The 15,956-nt window shown below is 40.4% G+C and overlaps 1 protein-coding gene across 2 annotated transcripts in view; it reads right to left on the reverse strand.

The window, feature by feature from the left end:
• CPA6 (carboxypeptidase A6) overlaps positions 1-15,716 on the reverse strand; it is a 317,848-nt gene extending 302,132 nt beyond the window's left edge. Inside the window, exon 1 of one of the 2 annotated variants that reach the window (XM_035708380.2) lies at positions 15,283-15,716. In XM_035708380.2, coding sequence (XP_035564273.1) covers positions 15,283-15,398 — 116 coding nt within the window. In that variant the 5' untranslated portion in view covers positions 15,399-15,716. The remainder of the gene's footprint in view (positions 1-15,282) is intronic. The other variant, XM_025477922.3, reaches the window with a different exon arrangement.
• Positions 15,717-15,956: the final 240 nt, after the last annotated feature.

Genomic DNA, 15,956 nt, shown 5'->3' on the forward strand with positions numbered 1-15,956 from the left:
CCTTCTATTAATGGTGAAAGAGGCAGGCATGTAAGTCTTAGTCAAAGTATTAAGTGGGCATCCTCATAAACCCCTCAGAATCTGATTAAGACCAATTGGTTAAGGATAGAAGGTTCTTCACAAAGTTTGGGAGCTATGAATTGCCACTTGAACTAAGAAAACTAAGAGAACTGTGTCGTCCTTAACGGTCATGGCAGACAATGAGGGTTTATGGGTCTTACTATTTAGGGTGTACTATTTCCATGGAACCCACTTTGGCCACTTTTTTTGAGGTTAGCATATTTTTAGATTGGGTGAAATGAAGAACTGGCTTCCATTGTACTATGAATTAACAGAACAATCTTAGGAGTAATACTTAAAGATGCAATGTGTTTACCAGAAGCTGTGAATAACCTATAAGCAAGTGGTATGTGTAAGAATTTTTGTTAAACATTTTCCATTCTCAAGTTCTTTCAGGTATTTGCAAGTTGCTCTTCTAAAAATGAGACTGGGCCACTATATAGATTTTGCAGCTTTATGGCAGTTTAGAAGTACTTAATTTGGGGGGGAATTGGTAATAATTTCACTTTACCATTTAACTTTTTTCTTATGAGGATCCATTTTCTAGAAAGAACTGACCTACCAGTTGCTGGGCCCAAGGTGAAATATTTATCCAGCAGTTAAGCGTTCTGTTTCATTAAAGGACAGAACAGATGATTTTTCACATACCAAAAAAAACAAAACCAAAACCAAAACAAAACAACCACACCAAGAGACCAAGATGATGGCATGTCATTTGACTTGTCAGATTTTGAGAAACTAGCATTTTCATGACAGGAAAATAAGTCTCTAACTTTGGACCCTCCTCTTGCTATTTCTCAGTTGACCATCTTCCCTTCTTCCAACACTCCTTAATTCAAGTCTTTCTAAGACTAATAAGCCTTTCTCGCAAGGATCAGTTTGTTTCTCACAATTTCCATCTGGATATTTACAGATTTTATTAAAACTTGACTGCTGCCATGGAAAGCATGCTGGGCTCCACTCAAGAAATGCTCTAAGTCTGAGGATACTTTGAACCACACAGCGCTCTATTTGATCAATTCTATCTGTTCAAATTTTTATCGTTAGCTTATTTTGAAGGAAGCCTGCCTGTATTCTCCAGGGCCATTCAGTTTCTGTGGTATCTGGAATTTTTATGGGGATCTGAATAGGGTAACTGAGTATAGGAATTGCAAACATATTCTTATTGCATCAAGACATCTAAAGAGTTAGAAAAAGATGAGCTAAAAAGGAAAAAAAAAACATGGACAATAAAATTTTGAAAGATAAATTGGGAAGCACTTGGTTCATAAAAATTACTCCAGGACTACAGAAGATATTAAACTCAACATGAATTGATGATGTAGGAGTCCTCTATAATTTCAGGTGAGTTCATAGGTTTTCCTTAGAGGCTAAAACAATGACAAGGAGGCAATAATCACTTCTCCAAATTTGGTAAAAAAAAGATAATGGCTAACATGTTGACCAGCTGCTGCCCATACTGGCAACTACACAGGAAACAGCAGCTTGGCATCAGATCTCCCTGCAACATGATGCTGTTCAAAGCAGTTTTAGGAGCCAGATAAGTAAAATACCTGAGAGACCAAAATTGGATAATCATTTGAATGATACCTGAAATGCACTGAACAGGGAGAAAATGACATGAGGGTGAGGAATATTGCACATTGGTACCTACAGGTGGCAGTTCTCAAGATCCCCATATCCCTCCCGCAGCCCAAAGGGGCAAATTGCTTCTATTTCTCACTATATCTTCACCTTTATGAAATCTAATCTGGCAAAACCGCCCGCAAAGATCAGCAGTTTGTTCCTAATATATTAGTTGCCTTCCTTGCCTGCCTTCCCCATTCTTCCATCCATCTAAACTTTACTGGATGTGCCAAATACTATTTGGGGATTGGAGAATACAGAAAAGAGTAAGAGCTCAACCTGCTTGTAGAACAACTTTCTTCCTTCAAAAGGACATCCACAAAAAACTATTAATACCCAATAACCTGTGGTGATTGTAATAAAGGACAGATAGAGTACTATGGGATTATGGCATGGGAGCTATCAGGGCTGTTGGTGGGATCAGGGAACTCCTGCCTGACCAGTAATGTTTGAACTGGCTCATGAAAGCAGGCAGGCTCCAGAAAGAGAGGGAGAGGGAGGGATTCCCCAGGAATGTGTGCCAAGGAGACAAAAGTACAGAGGAAGAGGTGGAAGGGATTTGGGGATGTTTTGTAATGTTAAAAAAAAAAAAAAAAGGAAATAAAGTGTTATTTGCAGGGGAGGATCAGAAAAAAAAAAAAAAAAAAAAAAAAGAATAACTACTCTCCTCAATGGCTCAGTTCCTGCCAAATCAACTTGGTGCTTGTTCTCCACAGGGGTTCTCAAACTTTAAGTTTACATTACCTAAAAGACTTGTTAAAACCCATTTTGCTAGTTCTACCCCTAGAGTTCCTTGCTGGGAGGGCATTGGAGGAGGAGCTTGTGTAACCTGAGAGTCTGCATTTCTAAAAAGTTCCCAGGTGATGCTGATGCTGATCTGAGGACCCCTTTTCAGTGATACACCCCCAGGCTCCCATTCCATTTGCTATTTCTTTTGCCTAGAAATTTCTACCTTCAGATATTCAGATGGCTCCTGGTCTCAGTTTATTCTTCTCATCTTTTCTCTTGACATTCTTTATTCCCTGTCTATGCTTTATCTTCATAATCCTTATAATATCTTAACACTATGGTTTATTATTTGTCATCCCATAGAACGTAAATCCCATGAGGGACAATTTTATTCACTAGTGCCATAATTCCTATTCATCTAAGTTTCTGTATTCCTAGGCTTTAAAATAGTATTGGGCACATGGTAGGCACTCAAATGTGTTGACTTGTACCAAAGAATACTTAGGAATACATTTAAATCAAGGAGGTAAAAGACCTGTACCTGAAGACCTGAAGATTATAAAACACTGAAGCAATTAAAGATAACACCAACAAATGGAAAGATATTTCATACTCATGAATTGGAAAAATATTGTTAAAATGTCCATACTACCCAAAGCAATCTACAGATTCAATGTAATCCCTATCAACATACCAACAATGTCTTTTTTTCCCCCCAACAATGCTTTCACAGTACTAGACTACTAAAGCTTATAGAACCACAAGAAACTTCAGGTAGCTAAAGCATTCTTGAAAAAGAAAAAACTGGAGATACCATCATCTCAGATTTCAAGATATACTACAGAACTATAGTAAAGCAGTATGGTACTGGCACAAAAACAGAAACAAGATCAATGGAGCAAAATAGAGAACACAGAAATAAACCTACATTTATATGGTCAATTAGTCTATGACAAAGGAGGAAAGACTATGCAATGGGGAAAAAACCAGGTCTTTAAACGATATTGGGAAAACTCTGGTCATCTACATGCAAAAGAATGAAATGCACTACTTTCTGATGCACAAAAATAAACTAAGGAACATTGATTAAAAGACCTAAATGTGAGACCTGAAATCCTAAAAGTCCTAGAAGAAAACACAGCCAGTAAGTTCTCTGACATAAGCCTTAGCAACATTTTTCTAGATAGGTCTCCTAAGGCAAGGAAGCAAAAGCAAAAAAACTATTAGGACTACACCAAAATAAAAAGCTTAGCACAGCAAAGGAAACCATCAACAAAATGAAAAGGCAACCTACTGAATGGGAGAAGAAGCCTGCATAGGATAACTCCAGTTATGTATTTTAGATAGTAACCCATTAAGAATACAACCTAGGGGGTGGGAGTGAATGGGTGATGGGCACTGGGTGTTATTCTGTATGTTAGTAAATTGAACACCAATAAAAAAAAAAAAAAAAAAAAAAAAAAAGAATACAACCTAACACCAAAAAAAACCAAACAAACAAAAAAACCCCACCCCAATAATCTAATTAAAAATAGGCAGAGAACCTGCATATACATTTTTCCAAAGATGACATACAGGTGGCCAACAGACACCTGAAAAGATGCTCAACCTCACTAATCAGGGAAATGCAAATCAATACCACAGTGAGATATGCCCTAATAACTGTCAGAATGACTAAAATAAAAAAGATAACGAGTGTTGGTGAGAATGTGGAGAACATACTACTGGTGGGAGTGCAGATTGATGCAGCCACTATGGAGGTTTCTCAAAAAGTTAATACCATAAGATCCAGTAATCTTACTAGAGATCTACTCAAAATGAAAATGCTAATTTGAAAAAATATATGCACCTGTATGCTTATTTCAGCGTTATTTACAATAGGCAAGGTATGGAACAACCCAAGTGTGTCTACCAATAGATGAAGATATGGTATGTGTACACACACACACACAGGAATATTAGTCATAAAAAAGGGAGATCTTGCCATTTACAACATGGCTAGACCTAAAGCTTATCATGCTAAGTGAAGTTAGAGAAAGATTCTATGATTTCACTTATATGTGGAATCTAAAAAAAAAAAAAAAAAAAAAAAAACGAACAGAGAACAGAAACAGACTCAAATACACATTGATGGTTGCTAGAGCCGAGAGGGGTAGGGGAATGAGTATAATGAGCGAAAGGGAGTGGGAGATACAGGCTTCTGGTTATGGAATGAATAATTCACAGGGATGACAGGCACAGCCTAGGGAAATAGTCAACAATGTTGTAATAGCATTGTATGGTGACAGATGGTAGCTACACTTAGGGGGAGCATAGCATAAGGTATAAATTTGTCAAATCACTATTTGTACACCTGAAACTAATGTAACTATCAACTATACTTTGGGAAAAAATGGTGAATGAATAAAGGAGATGTTGTCTTGGAAAGGAGAGGTGAGCTAGGAGACCTGTACAGTTCAAGTTAGAGAGGATGGAAGCCAAGATAACTCAGGCCATATACCACATCACCTCCATCTCAAAGATACACATCTTTGCTTTTATTAGCAAAAGTTTTGGGGTCATGAGTGGGTGGGAGAGAGGGTGAGATAGAGTAAGAGCTTTAAGTAATTGGGGAGTTTCAGAACAGCTGTTGTGAAGGCCAAGTAGGTTCTGAGGGAATAAACTCCCTTATTTTAGGCAAAGGAAACCAGTCAGGCTATACTTCTTTGAAATGTAGAAATAGTTTTTTTTTTTTTTTTTTTAATCTGATATTAAGAGGATTCCCTACTGGTCACTTGCAGTCATTCCCTTTTACTGCCACACAGAGGCCTGAAAACTCCTGTGGGGAGTCCAGTTCTCCCTGTGTCTTCCTTTTCCACCCTAGAAGTCAAGAGCATAGAATAGTTTTTCAGTAGCAAATTTCTTACTCCAAACATCTTGCTACACAGGGTTATCCTAAATGCCTCTAAACTTCCATGTTTGGCAATTTTGATGGCAAATACATTGCTATCACATCATACACACATGGCATACCTTCCATGGAAACATGATGGATGTGGTTGGGGTCCTATTATAGCCTATCTTACTACAAACCTTGCATCTTCATTAGATTCACAAAAATCTCAACAGGAACTTAGACGTTTAGAGGATTCATTAAGTAGTCTAATTAAGAGGAAAATCTAGAAGATAGATGGGGGATGTGAAAATATGGCAAATGAATAAGCGGTCAGATTCTTTAAGTGAAAAAATGAGCTCATCTGCTGATAAAATGTGTGATACTGTGGAAGTTTTATCATTTAGCAGTTGGCGATCTAAGACTGAAATGCTATAAAAATATACAGTGTGCGTATTGAAGATCAGGAAAGAGTAGAAAGGGGGTTATTGACCTAATATAGTTGCATTTTCATTCCTTTCCCCTCCCCCCAGTTTAGAGCACTGGATTAAAATGTATGCCCTCAAGGATGCTGGAGGGGAGGAAAGAATAATTTGGGGATGGGCATTAAGGAGGGCATTTGATGTAAGGAGCACTCAGTGTTATATACAACTGATGAATCACTAAATTCTATCCCTGAAATTAATAGTGTCAACTAAATTGAATTTAAAAAGTTAAAATCTAAGCCCTCAAGAGGCAGGGAACTCTGTTGCTATTTTGAGGATTCCTAACACTATGGGGATATGGAAGGACAGTGAGGCATCATTGGTACCACTGATTTTTGGTAAGTGTGTGGGAGGAGACAGGATAGAAGGACTGGAAAAATGGAAGAGATGGGATCTTCAGTCCTTGGGGAACAGACAGAAGGAAAGGAAAAAGGAGTCTCATTCATTTGACTAAGAGAATATGAAGACATTTTCACAGACCTTTTAATTTCCCAGGAAGGTGAAAGGTAATCAATTTTGTAACAGGTTATCTACACGAGAGCCTTTCCAAATAATATCAGACATAAGTAATTTAATACCTATATTATATTCCAGTTTACAAAGGGCTCTATTTTGTAAGAGGTTGTTAACATTAGAGGAAACTGAGTGAAGGGTGCGTGGGAGTACTGTGTACTGTAAATCTGAAAGTTTAAGAAAACTGAAAAGCATCTTTTATCAGGTCATCTACTATGTCTTTATAGGACCAGGACAATTTCTTTTTTAAGAGGAAAGAGGTCAGCTAGCTTCCTGTCTCTTCAGAAACCTAACTCCATTTCTTACCTAGATTCCTACCACCTAGCATAAAACATGGCCATGCTCCCCTATCTTAAGTAGTAAAGGCAAGAACAAAGCCTTTTCAACTAATTATCAACCCTCTACTCCCACCTCATGGATAAGCTCCTTGAAATTATGGTCTATACTCATGGCTAATGTCCTCACATCCCATTTGTTCCTCAACCTCCAGATTTCCCTCACCATTCCTCCAAAAGCACCTCTGAGGAGAATACAGTTGGTGTCTTGAATGGCCAAGCCAATAGATATCACTTTGCCATATTTAGTGTGACTGGACTCACCATTCTTGGATCTTAGTTTCCTGGGTTTCTTTCTAGGACTTTCTACTAGTTTCTCTGGTTTCCCTCTCCCCACTTTGTCCTATATCTTGGTTTTGGCTCTTCTTCATGTAATGAGTGCTTCCTAGACTCTCCATCCTACACTTGAGGTTTTAGGAAACTATACATCAGTTACTGGAATCTATTCCATAGTTTAGATAACTTTTGAGCTTCAGTGCCATCTATCCAGTTGGGTATTTTACAGACCCCTCAAACTATAGAGCTGAAGAAGTACTTTCTCCGCAAAGAGTACAGTCCTGTTAATCCTAATATTTTATACTATTTCCTCTTATGTCCCATTTGGTTACCCAATTGTGAAAACTCTACCTATTAAGTATTTCTTTGTTTCTCTCCTTTCCTTTTGATTGTTACTGCCAGAAGCCAGGCTCTACCACATATTAGCAGAGTCACTATAATAGCCCAATCTTTTACCTCTAATTATTAGCCTTCAAGATTCCCTTCGCAATGAAGGGGGTGGGGGTGGGGGAAGTCATCTAGATATCCTTTGTAAAATTTCTGATTAGCATGAAGTCACCAGAGTCCCAGTTCTGGAAGAAACCAAAACTCCATGTTATGGGACATACAATGTTTCATGACCTTGAAAGCTTACCCCACTTCTCACCCCTACCAAGAAAAACACCCTTTATTTTGGCCATATTGAATTGCTTTGAGTTTCTAGATTTAACAAAGTTCTTATCTGTAGTTCTTTGCACAGCCAACATATTCCCGAGGTCTGAAAAGCCCTAACCTAATTTCTATTTGTTCTTTATGCCTGAGAGGAGGGCCATGTCCTTGGAGTCCCAATCATTCAAAAAGAAAAATGTAAAATAGCTTGCAGATTTAATAATTTACTCAGATTCTTTTAAAAGACTCCTCTCACAACCAAGAAGCCTTGGTTTATCTCCACCCTTCAGTCTACATTAGGTGATCCTCTCTTACACTCACTTGGCACCAAGAGGTTTATCTGTGGGCACAGTGATCCAAAGTTGAAACTGTTTACTTACCCAAGTTACTCATTACACTGTACATGGACTGCTCTTTTATCTGTAGGCCCAGACTAGAGGAGGGCCAGATATGCTATAAATATTTATAGAGATGAAATTAAATCCTCCTGCATTAAACACTTCTCAGCCTTGCCACATCATTTTACTTCATCCCCAATAACCCTAGGGAATAGGAAAGAGTAAGATTTCTGGATCCAGTGTTGTTAACTATAAGGAATGCTGCAAACTCAGCTGACTTGAGCTTTAGTCCTATTTTGCTACCAGCTCCACAAATAATCTTACCTTTTTGGAGTTCTGCTTCCTCCTGTAATAAATAAAGGGACTGAGCTCTAATTTTATGGTCTCTTTTTGATGCTACAACTTAAATACTATTTACAGAATAAAAATGCGCATCTTGAATCTGTGTGAAGTACACAATCCTAAAAAGCCATGTGGATGGATTGCTTCTATGGGAGAATGAAAGAGAAGGGAAAATGAATTGGTAATCATTAATATCAGAGTGACCACTGAGAAATGCTGCTAGTTATTTCTACAGTATGTGCTCCCCAGCCATATCCACCATCCCCAGCCATCATTTCATAGCCTCCCACGCAGCTAAATCCACCTAACCAACTCTAGCCAGTAGGGAGTAATGGTAAAGGGCTGTTCTTTTAAAGGAGAGTGACCAACCGTTTCCATGGTCCTGCTAGTTGGACCACAAGAGCTCGGCGACACATCTGGGAGTTGAGTGTTGAGCATGGCAGAGACACCTGACAGGGCCCAGTTCTCTGGCACTACCAGCTATACCTGCCTTTATTTCCACAGGAGAACATTTCTTGTTCAAACCATTGAGATTTGGGGGTACAGGAAAAAAAAACAACCCACAGCTCAACAGTATCCTTAGTAACAAATACTAAAAAATATATATATTTTCAAAGTACACTGAGAAAATATTTTTTTGAAGCCACTTTGAAGTTTTGCTTAAACCTTTAATAAAATAATTTATGAAATTTACTACACTACCCAGAACACCCGAAAGCTTCATATTCTACATTCCACCTTATAATAAAGAAGCTAATGCCCAGAGGCAGATTGGGAAGGTATTTGACAAAGCAAATTCTAGTCCTATAAACTGGTTGTCTACTGAGTGATTATAATGAAGATTAGAACAGGTCACAAGATGACTTCATTTTCTGATCAGTTTCATTTACACAGAAAAAATTAATGCTTTGTAGCTTTCAAAGTACAGAGTAAAGTTATGAAAGAGTAACATCCTTCATTTCTTTCCAGGGAGTGGAAGGGATTATGCTTAACGGTATTACCCAGAATGCATCCTGATGCCATAAAGTAGAGGCTCCATTATCAGACTGGGCTCCAAGAAGAAAGTGGCCCAGAAGCACATAAAACATTCCTCTTCTAGCTCAGTGGCGGTGGGAATGCTGATCCCCATGGAGTACTGCCTGCCTGGGAGTTCATATAGCATCGCATGCCTTTACCAAGCAAAGGAGGCGGCTTCAACACACAGAACAGACTGCAGGGAATAAAGCTTTTGGAATAAATAGCTGATAATAAGCACTTAGGAGTTGCACTTTGAGGTAGTGCATGAAGGAAAACTAAAGTTATTCTCCCATTAGTAAGGGCCAAGAACTCAAAGGAACTTCCAGAGAACACTGAAGAACTATTCTATAAACCACAGCCACCTTGTGAAGAATAGTCTCAAAACCAACCTTAGAACCCACGATACATCTTTCACAATTCCCTAATGCCCCCAAAAATCTATATCTCACACATTCTGATCCATCATTCATGATCTGAGATGGCTCATTCTTGCTTTAGGACTTTATGATGAATGGGGCCTGCCTGCTTTTGTTAAAGATGGGGCAATGCTAAAGCTTTCTATTTCTCTGGACTACAGAGGAGTCTCAAGGCTGAGGAAGAGTGAAATAGAGACAGGAGGATTAGAGAGTCTGATTATAGAGGCCTTGAAATCCAGGCAAAGGATTCCAGATTTGGCAAGAGAGTCAAAGTAGATCTTTGAGCAAGGGAGTAACATACACACCTATAAAATCTTATTTTAGTAAGATCACCAGAAAGAGTGGATTAGAGAAAGCTAGATTAGTTAGGAGAAAACTACCTTAATTTAAGCTGAGGGAAGGAAATGCTGAACACTGGCAGCTATCGCAAGGGAGAGAAAAGTAGGATACTTTCTATAGGAATGTAAGGAACTAAATTTGTACTCTGGAGAGGAGTAAGAGGGTAGTTGAAAACTTGAAGTAAAGCTTATTAAAGAAGCAAACAGTGAATAAGAAGGCTGAATCCATGACTTACCATCCAAATCAGGAGTCTGCTCACACTAAAGTGGGGTATTGCCAATTGCTAGGCCAGAACAGCCAGTGCGAACAGGGCCAGTCTCAGGCAAATAGTGATTTCTGACCACCCTACCTGAATGGAGGTGTAACTACCAACATAAAAGATGACTGAGATTCACATGACCACCTTGATCTCTTGACTTCTAGCTACGGGTTTCTAAAAGCTAAAAACCTTAAAAGGGAGCCACCATCGGAGGATGAAAATAAAAAGCAGCTCTTGAGAGAGACCTAGAGGAATATCCAGAGAAGTAAGATGGAGAATAAATATGACATCCCTGAAGTTCAGTCTGTTCTACTGAGTCACTATATTTGTCATAGTCCTCTTTTCAATAGGTCACATCCCGATTTGGGGCCTTTTTGCTTATAGGATTTCAAGGACCAAACTGCCTTCTTAAAAACTAACACACACCAAGACAAAAACAAAAACAACAACAACAAAAAAATACCTAACACCTTATTTCCTTCAGGTCTATTTCTTGAATCTGCATATCCCATTTCCATGGAGGACTAGCAAACTTGACAGTGTGTGTATATGTCTGTGGTGAGGGAGGGGGTGTTAGGTGCCATGGCGTTGAGGATGGAGTTGTGGGTACAGCATGGACAGTGGCTAATCAGAATGCATCAGCCGGCGAGTGGGCTATAACCAGGCCTGCACATATGTACTTATGGTCATGAGAGATGGAGTCATTGGAGTGGCTCCCTGGAAAGAGGGGGAAATAACCATACAGAGACATGAAAGGAGTCTTCCACATTTACAGGACTAAGTGAGGAAGGAGTGTGCAAGATCTTGGCAGTCAGATACAATACCAGTGGGTTCAAGTCCAAAAAGCAACCCTGGCAGCAGAAAGGATGTTCGCTCTCCTCCCCAGCTAAGCAGGGCTCGGTGACCAGCACAGGTGAGGCCTGGAATAGATTTATACTCCTCCCTTCTTGCGTCAGAGCTCACTTATCAATCTCTATGGTCTGTTCATGCCATACAACATTTATACACTGCCTACTAATGTGTGGGGCTATTTTCTTCACTAAACTGCAAGCTATCAGAGGGCATTGATTCTGTTGGTCAATGTTTTTGGCACAGAGGAATATTACTTATTGAATGAAGGCACACTCCCATGGTCACTTTCTATGCTCCTTTGTTCTTTGTGACAACCTAAGTTTCCTCATCTTCCACTTTCTATACTTTGTTTGCAGGCTTTTCCTAAGATTTACCATCAGTGACTCCTTACCTAGAGAGAGGAACCACAATTAGACTTCCAATTCTATTTAATCCACTTCTTTATTATCCTGAAACCATCAGTTCCCCAAGAGTAAACCTTCAGTTTTCCTTAAGAGCAATAATCTTTCTGTATCTAAACCAATGACAGAGTGTGAAGTAGTTTGTCCAGTCAGTCAGAGCTGGGTTAGAATCCTAACTGTGCCCTTACAGGGACCTTGGGTTAATTAGCTCTGAACCTGGGTTAGTCTGTACTTCATTTAGCTTATCTATAAAATGGGGATACCCAGAACTGCAGAACATTGTCGAAGTAATATTTATAGAAACGTTTAAAGTATTGGGAATTATTAGCTACCTCACCACCTGTTAGTACTAAGTGCTAAGAACTATACAGTAACTGCTACAGCATTTAATTCTCACAAAACTTGATGAGAAAGGTTATAATATTCTCTCCATTATTCCAGATAGGAAACTGAGGTTCAGAGAAGTTTAAAGAACTTGACCCAGGTAATTTAGCGCTACTAATTGTCACAAAGCAGAAATTGAAACCCAGGCAGTTGAACTTCTGGATTTTAAACATCATGCTCCTTGACTGGCATGAAGGAGGTACAGAGTAAATGGTTTTCAAAGGAAAAAAAAAAATCATCCCCAACCAAAATGGTGTTTTGGTTGTACACCATTTCCAGAATGTATTGCTCTATGGTTTTATATCGTTTATCAGACACATACAAAGACACTAATTTCATGTGATGGAGATCCTTAGGTTTTTGCCTCTAGTATATCACAGTATAACAACTTAAGTTGGTTTCCAGGAATTCATGGAAAGGAGAGAGAAAGAACAGTGCTGATTGCTTGTGTAGTTTGCTTGTGTAGGAGTCTCCTTCACTGACCTTTGTTGATTGCAGAATTGTTGGACTTGTATTTAATTCCTGAAGCCCTCTGACAGTATGTTTTATTTGAAGGTTTTCTATATTTCAATCTTTTTCTATGTATTTTCAAATTTCCCTTACATCATTTAATATGCCCTCCAAAGGGGCACCTGGGTGGCTCAGTGGTTGCGCATTTGCCTTCAGCTCAGGGCATGATCCTGGGATCGAATCCTGCATTGGGCTGCCTGCAGGGAGCCTGCTTCTCCCTTTGCCTATGTCTCCGCCTCTGTGTCCCTTATGAATAAGATCTTTAAAAAAATAGATATCCAAAAAGTTATTAACTCGTTTCAGATTTTCCTTATCTTTTTCTTAAGATGCTTTAATTTGCCATTTATTAAGCATCTATTATACAACTGGCATTATACAACTGCTAGTTTGTGTAGAAAGACGACTAAGCTCATTAGCTAGCTGCTCTCAGAAAGCATGCTGGGCTGCCCTGAATGTTCTTTTTTATTCATATGAAGAGTCCTATACAAAGGAGAATCACTTCTTAGACTCAACCAAGACCTACAAAAATATTTCTACCAAAACGCAAGAAGTGGGGCTGGTCCATAATTAACAAAACCTAAACCTATTACTTAAGGGGGAAAAAGTGAAGGGGTATAGAATTCTAACTTTGAATGGGCAAATATCATGCTAAATAACTATTTCACCAAGTCATGTCATCAGGTTCTTATATTCGCTGAAGGGCTAGATTTATAGAGAGTAGTTTGAGTAAAGCAAGTAAAGCAATCCCAAACCTAAGCAGCACTTCCATCTTTGGTGAGGAGAGAATGGACTATCTAATAAAACGAAGTTAAAAACACCTCATTTTTGGTGGGGGTGTGTGTCAACACTTCTGTTTTTTTTTTTTTTAAGATTTTATTTATTTATTCATGAGAGACACAGAGAGAGAGAGAGGCAGAGACACAGGCAGAGGGAGAAGCAGGCTCCATGCAGGGAGCCTGACACAGGGCTCGATCCCAGGTCTCCAGGATCACACCCTAGGCCGAAGGCGGCGCTAAACCACTGAGCCCCCCGGGCTGCCCAACACTTCTGGTTTTGAAGAAACTCCAGGCATCTATAGTGATGGACAGGTAAGGCTATCTTCTATCAGTTTCTTCAATGTTTCAGCCTTTTTTTCCCCCTCCAACTTTCAGACATCTGGTAATTTATATGTTTGGGACCAACTTATTATGCAGCAGCCAAAGGGAAAACAAATTAATGCTTTCATTGCAGAAGAGAAAAAAGTAGTGCAGCTTCCTCCAAAAAAGTTCAATTGCAGCAAATCCTGGAAGAAAAAGCTGCCGTGGTTGGCCACGTTTCCTCTAAGCAGTAGGAAAGTGCATGCACTTGCTCAGCTGAAGCAGGTCTAACTCGGCCCTCATCAAGCACCACACACTAAAGTAATTAAGAACAGGGCCACAGCTGAGTGGAGGAGTGCAGTCCTGGGTCACACGGGTGCGTCTGAACCTGGGATCTAGGATTATCACATGGTCTCACATCAGCTGGGAGAGTTTCTAAACTCCACAGTGGAGCCTACACTAGTCATTAAACATGGTGCCCTTGCCTAGATCTCCCAAGGCAATGACAAATGACAGGATGTGAAGCCTGGACTGTGTGTGTCTAGAGAAGGAAACGCAGCCCTCAGATGTTCCCTCTTTTTCCAGGGAACACTCAGGTGGAAAAATTGGAATTGTATTACCATCTATAACCCTTACCTCACCAAGGCCTCCATTCCCAAACTGCAGCCCCCAAAACATAGGATAGGGTTGGGGGTTTCTTGGTTTTTTGTTTTTGTTTTTTTTAAGTTTCCTCTGCAAGCACTGTATTCAGGAGAAATGGTAAAGGCAGGCCCCAGATTGTTTAGGGTGACCAAAGGAAACATTCGCTTTTCCAGAATCATACTTCTAAGTTCTTTACACTATTCCTTGCGTAAGAACAACTTTGCCTTAACACACTGGGCACTACCTTGTCATAATCCACATCTAGGGGAGATTTTTCCTCAACTGGCAGTTATGGAAAGAAATTGAAGACCCCAGTTTTTCTCCTCTGTAAAAAGCAATTGCATTAGAAGAGCTATTTGAGGTTCTTCCTGCTTTGCAAAAATGGAGTAATGCAGTAGTTTCCAGATTCAAAGAACGACCTCCTGCAAATCTAAGCAAAGCACATGCTGTATACTCCACAGCAAGCCTTCAGGATGAGGCTTGCAAAGTCACGCATTGTTTCATACCCAGTCCTATGCCTCCTTAGGAATGCAGACACGAAGTATCCTAACCTACAGAGGCTGGGGGGTGAGGAGGAGAGAGTAATTGTTTCTCCCTTCAGAGAAGGGGTAATTTTACTGTCGGCTACTTTTATTTTGAGTTTGAGTTGGCTCATTTGCATTGCTCAGATTTGAAAAGTCTAGTAACTACTATGTAGGCTACAAGCGCGCGCGCGCACACACACACCCTAACACGCTCTCTCACACTCAGTTCTTAAGTCAATCACTGGTGAATTTCAACCCCTTCTTCTGCATACAGTTCTGAAGGAGCAGCTCTAGTTCTCAGGTCCCGATTCACGTGGTACCTCAGCAGTCCTTCCCACACTGACCTCTACCAAGGCGAATATTGTAAATACTGACCACGGCTCCTCCAAAGATAGGATCCCAGTCAACTGCCACAGCGGAGGTTGGGACATAATAAGAAGCGTGAAAAGCTAGCTAGACCTGTGACCACCGCCTTCTCAGCTCAACCAAAGAGCCGGGAACTGCACACACGTTTTACTGTAGGTGACAGAAGTGCACAGATGCACAGAGAAATCACAGATGAGAGGGGAAAAGAAGGAGCAAACCTGCCCCTCCATCCAACTAAAAACCAGGCAGGGAATGCAAGTCGCTCTACTCACCCAGCATAGCGGTTGCCATAAAGGTGGCTGTGCCCTGGTTGCAGAATCTTCAAAGAGAGCAGGAAAAGAGGCAGAAAAGCAGCTGTCCGGCTCCTGGGCTTCCCGGGGAACTTCATAGTGCTACAGTGCAAGGAGCTGGAAGTTAGAGCAGTCACCCGAGGCTGGAGGTGGCTCACAGTGCCCCCTCCACATGCGCACACGTTCTCCAGGAGGGGGTGGGGGAAAGGGTTGGGAGCGAGTAAAATGTGACACTTCTTTCCAGCCACAGGGGAAAAAAAAAAAAAGTTTCAGCAGCCGAAGGAGGGAAGTTGCTATTAAGACTTGGTCTTGGGACGAGAAGCAGCAGCACACACAGCCCAGCCCAGCAGCTGAGCCTGATCCTCAATCAGGCTCCCCTAGAAGGGGCTGGGCCTCCCCTGCGCTGACTCATGGCTGGGGTTCACTGGGTGCTGCTTCCCTTTGGGTAACTCCTCTCTGGTTTTTTTGTTTGTTTCTTGCTTTACGACTTCACGCCCCTTTCTTGGACAAGCTTTCTCCTTTTATTACCTTTTGCGGTGCAGGACCCTACCCTAAATGCAAATGGATTTGCTTGAGGATGAGCTAAACAGGTAGGCATACAGAGGACACTCCGGGCTTAGGGTTTTGCTCTACTATAGCAAATTTCTACATGGATT

This window comes from Canis lupus, chromosome 29 (assembly GCF_003254725.2).
Source record: "Canis lupus dingo isolate Sandy chromosome 29, ASM325472v2, whole genome shotgun sequence".
Taxonomy (NCBI): Eukaryota; Metazoa; Chordata; class Mammalia; order Carnivora; family Canidae; genus Canis; species Canis lupus.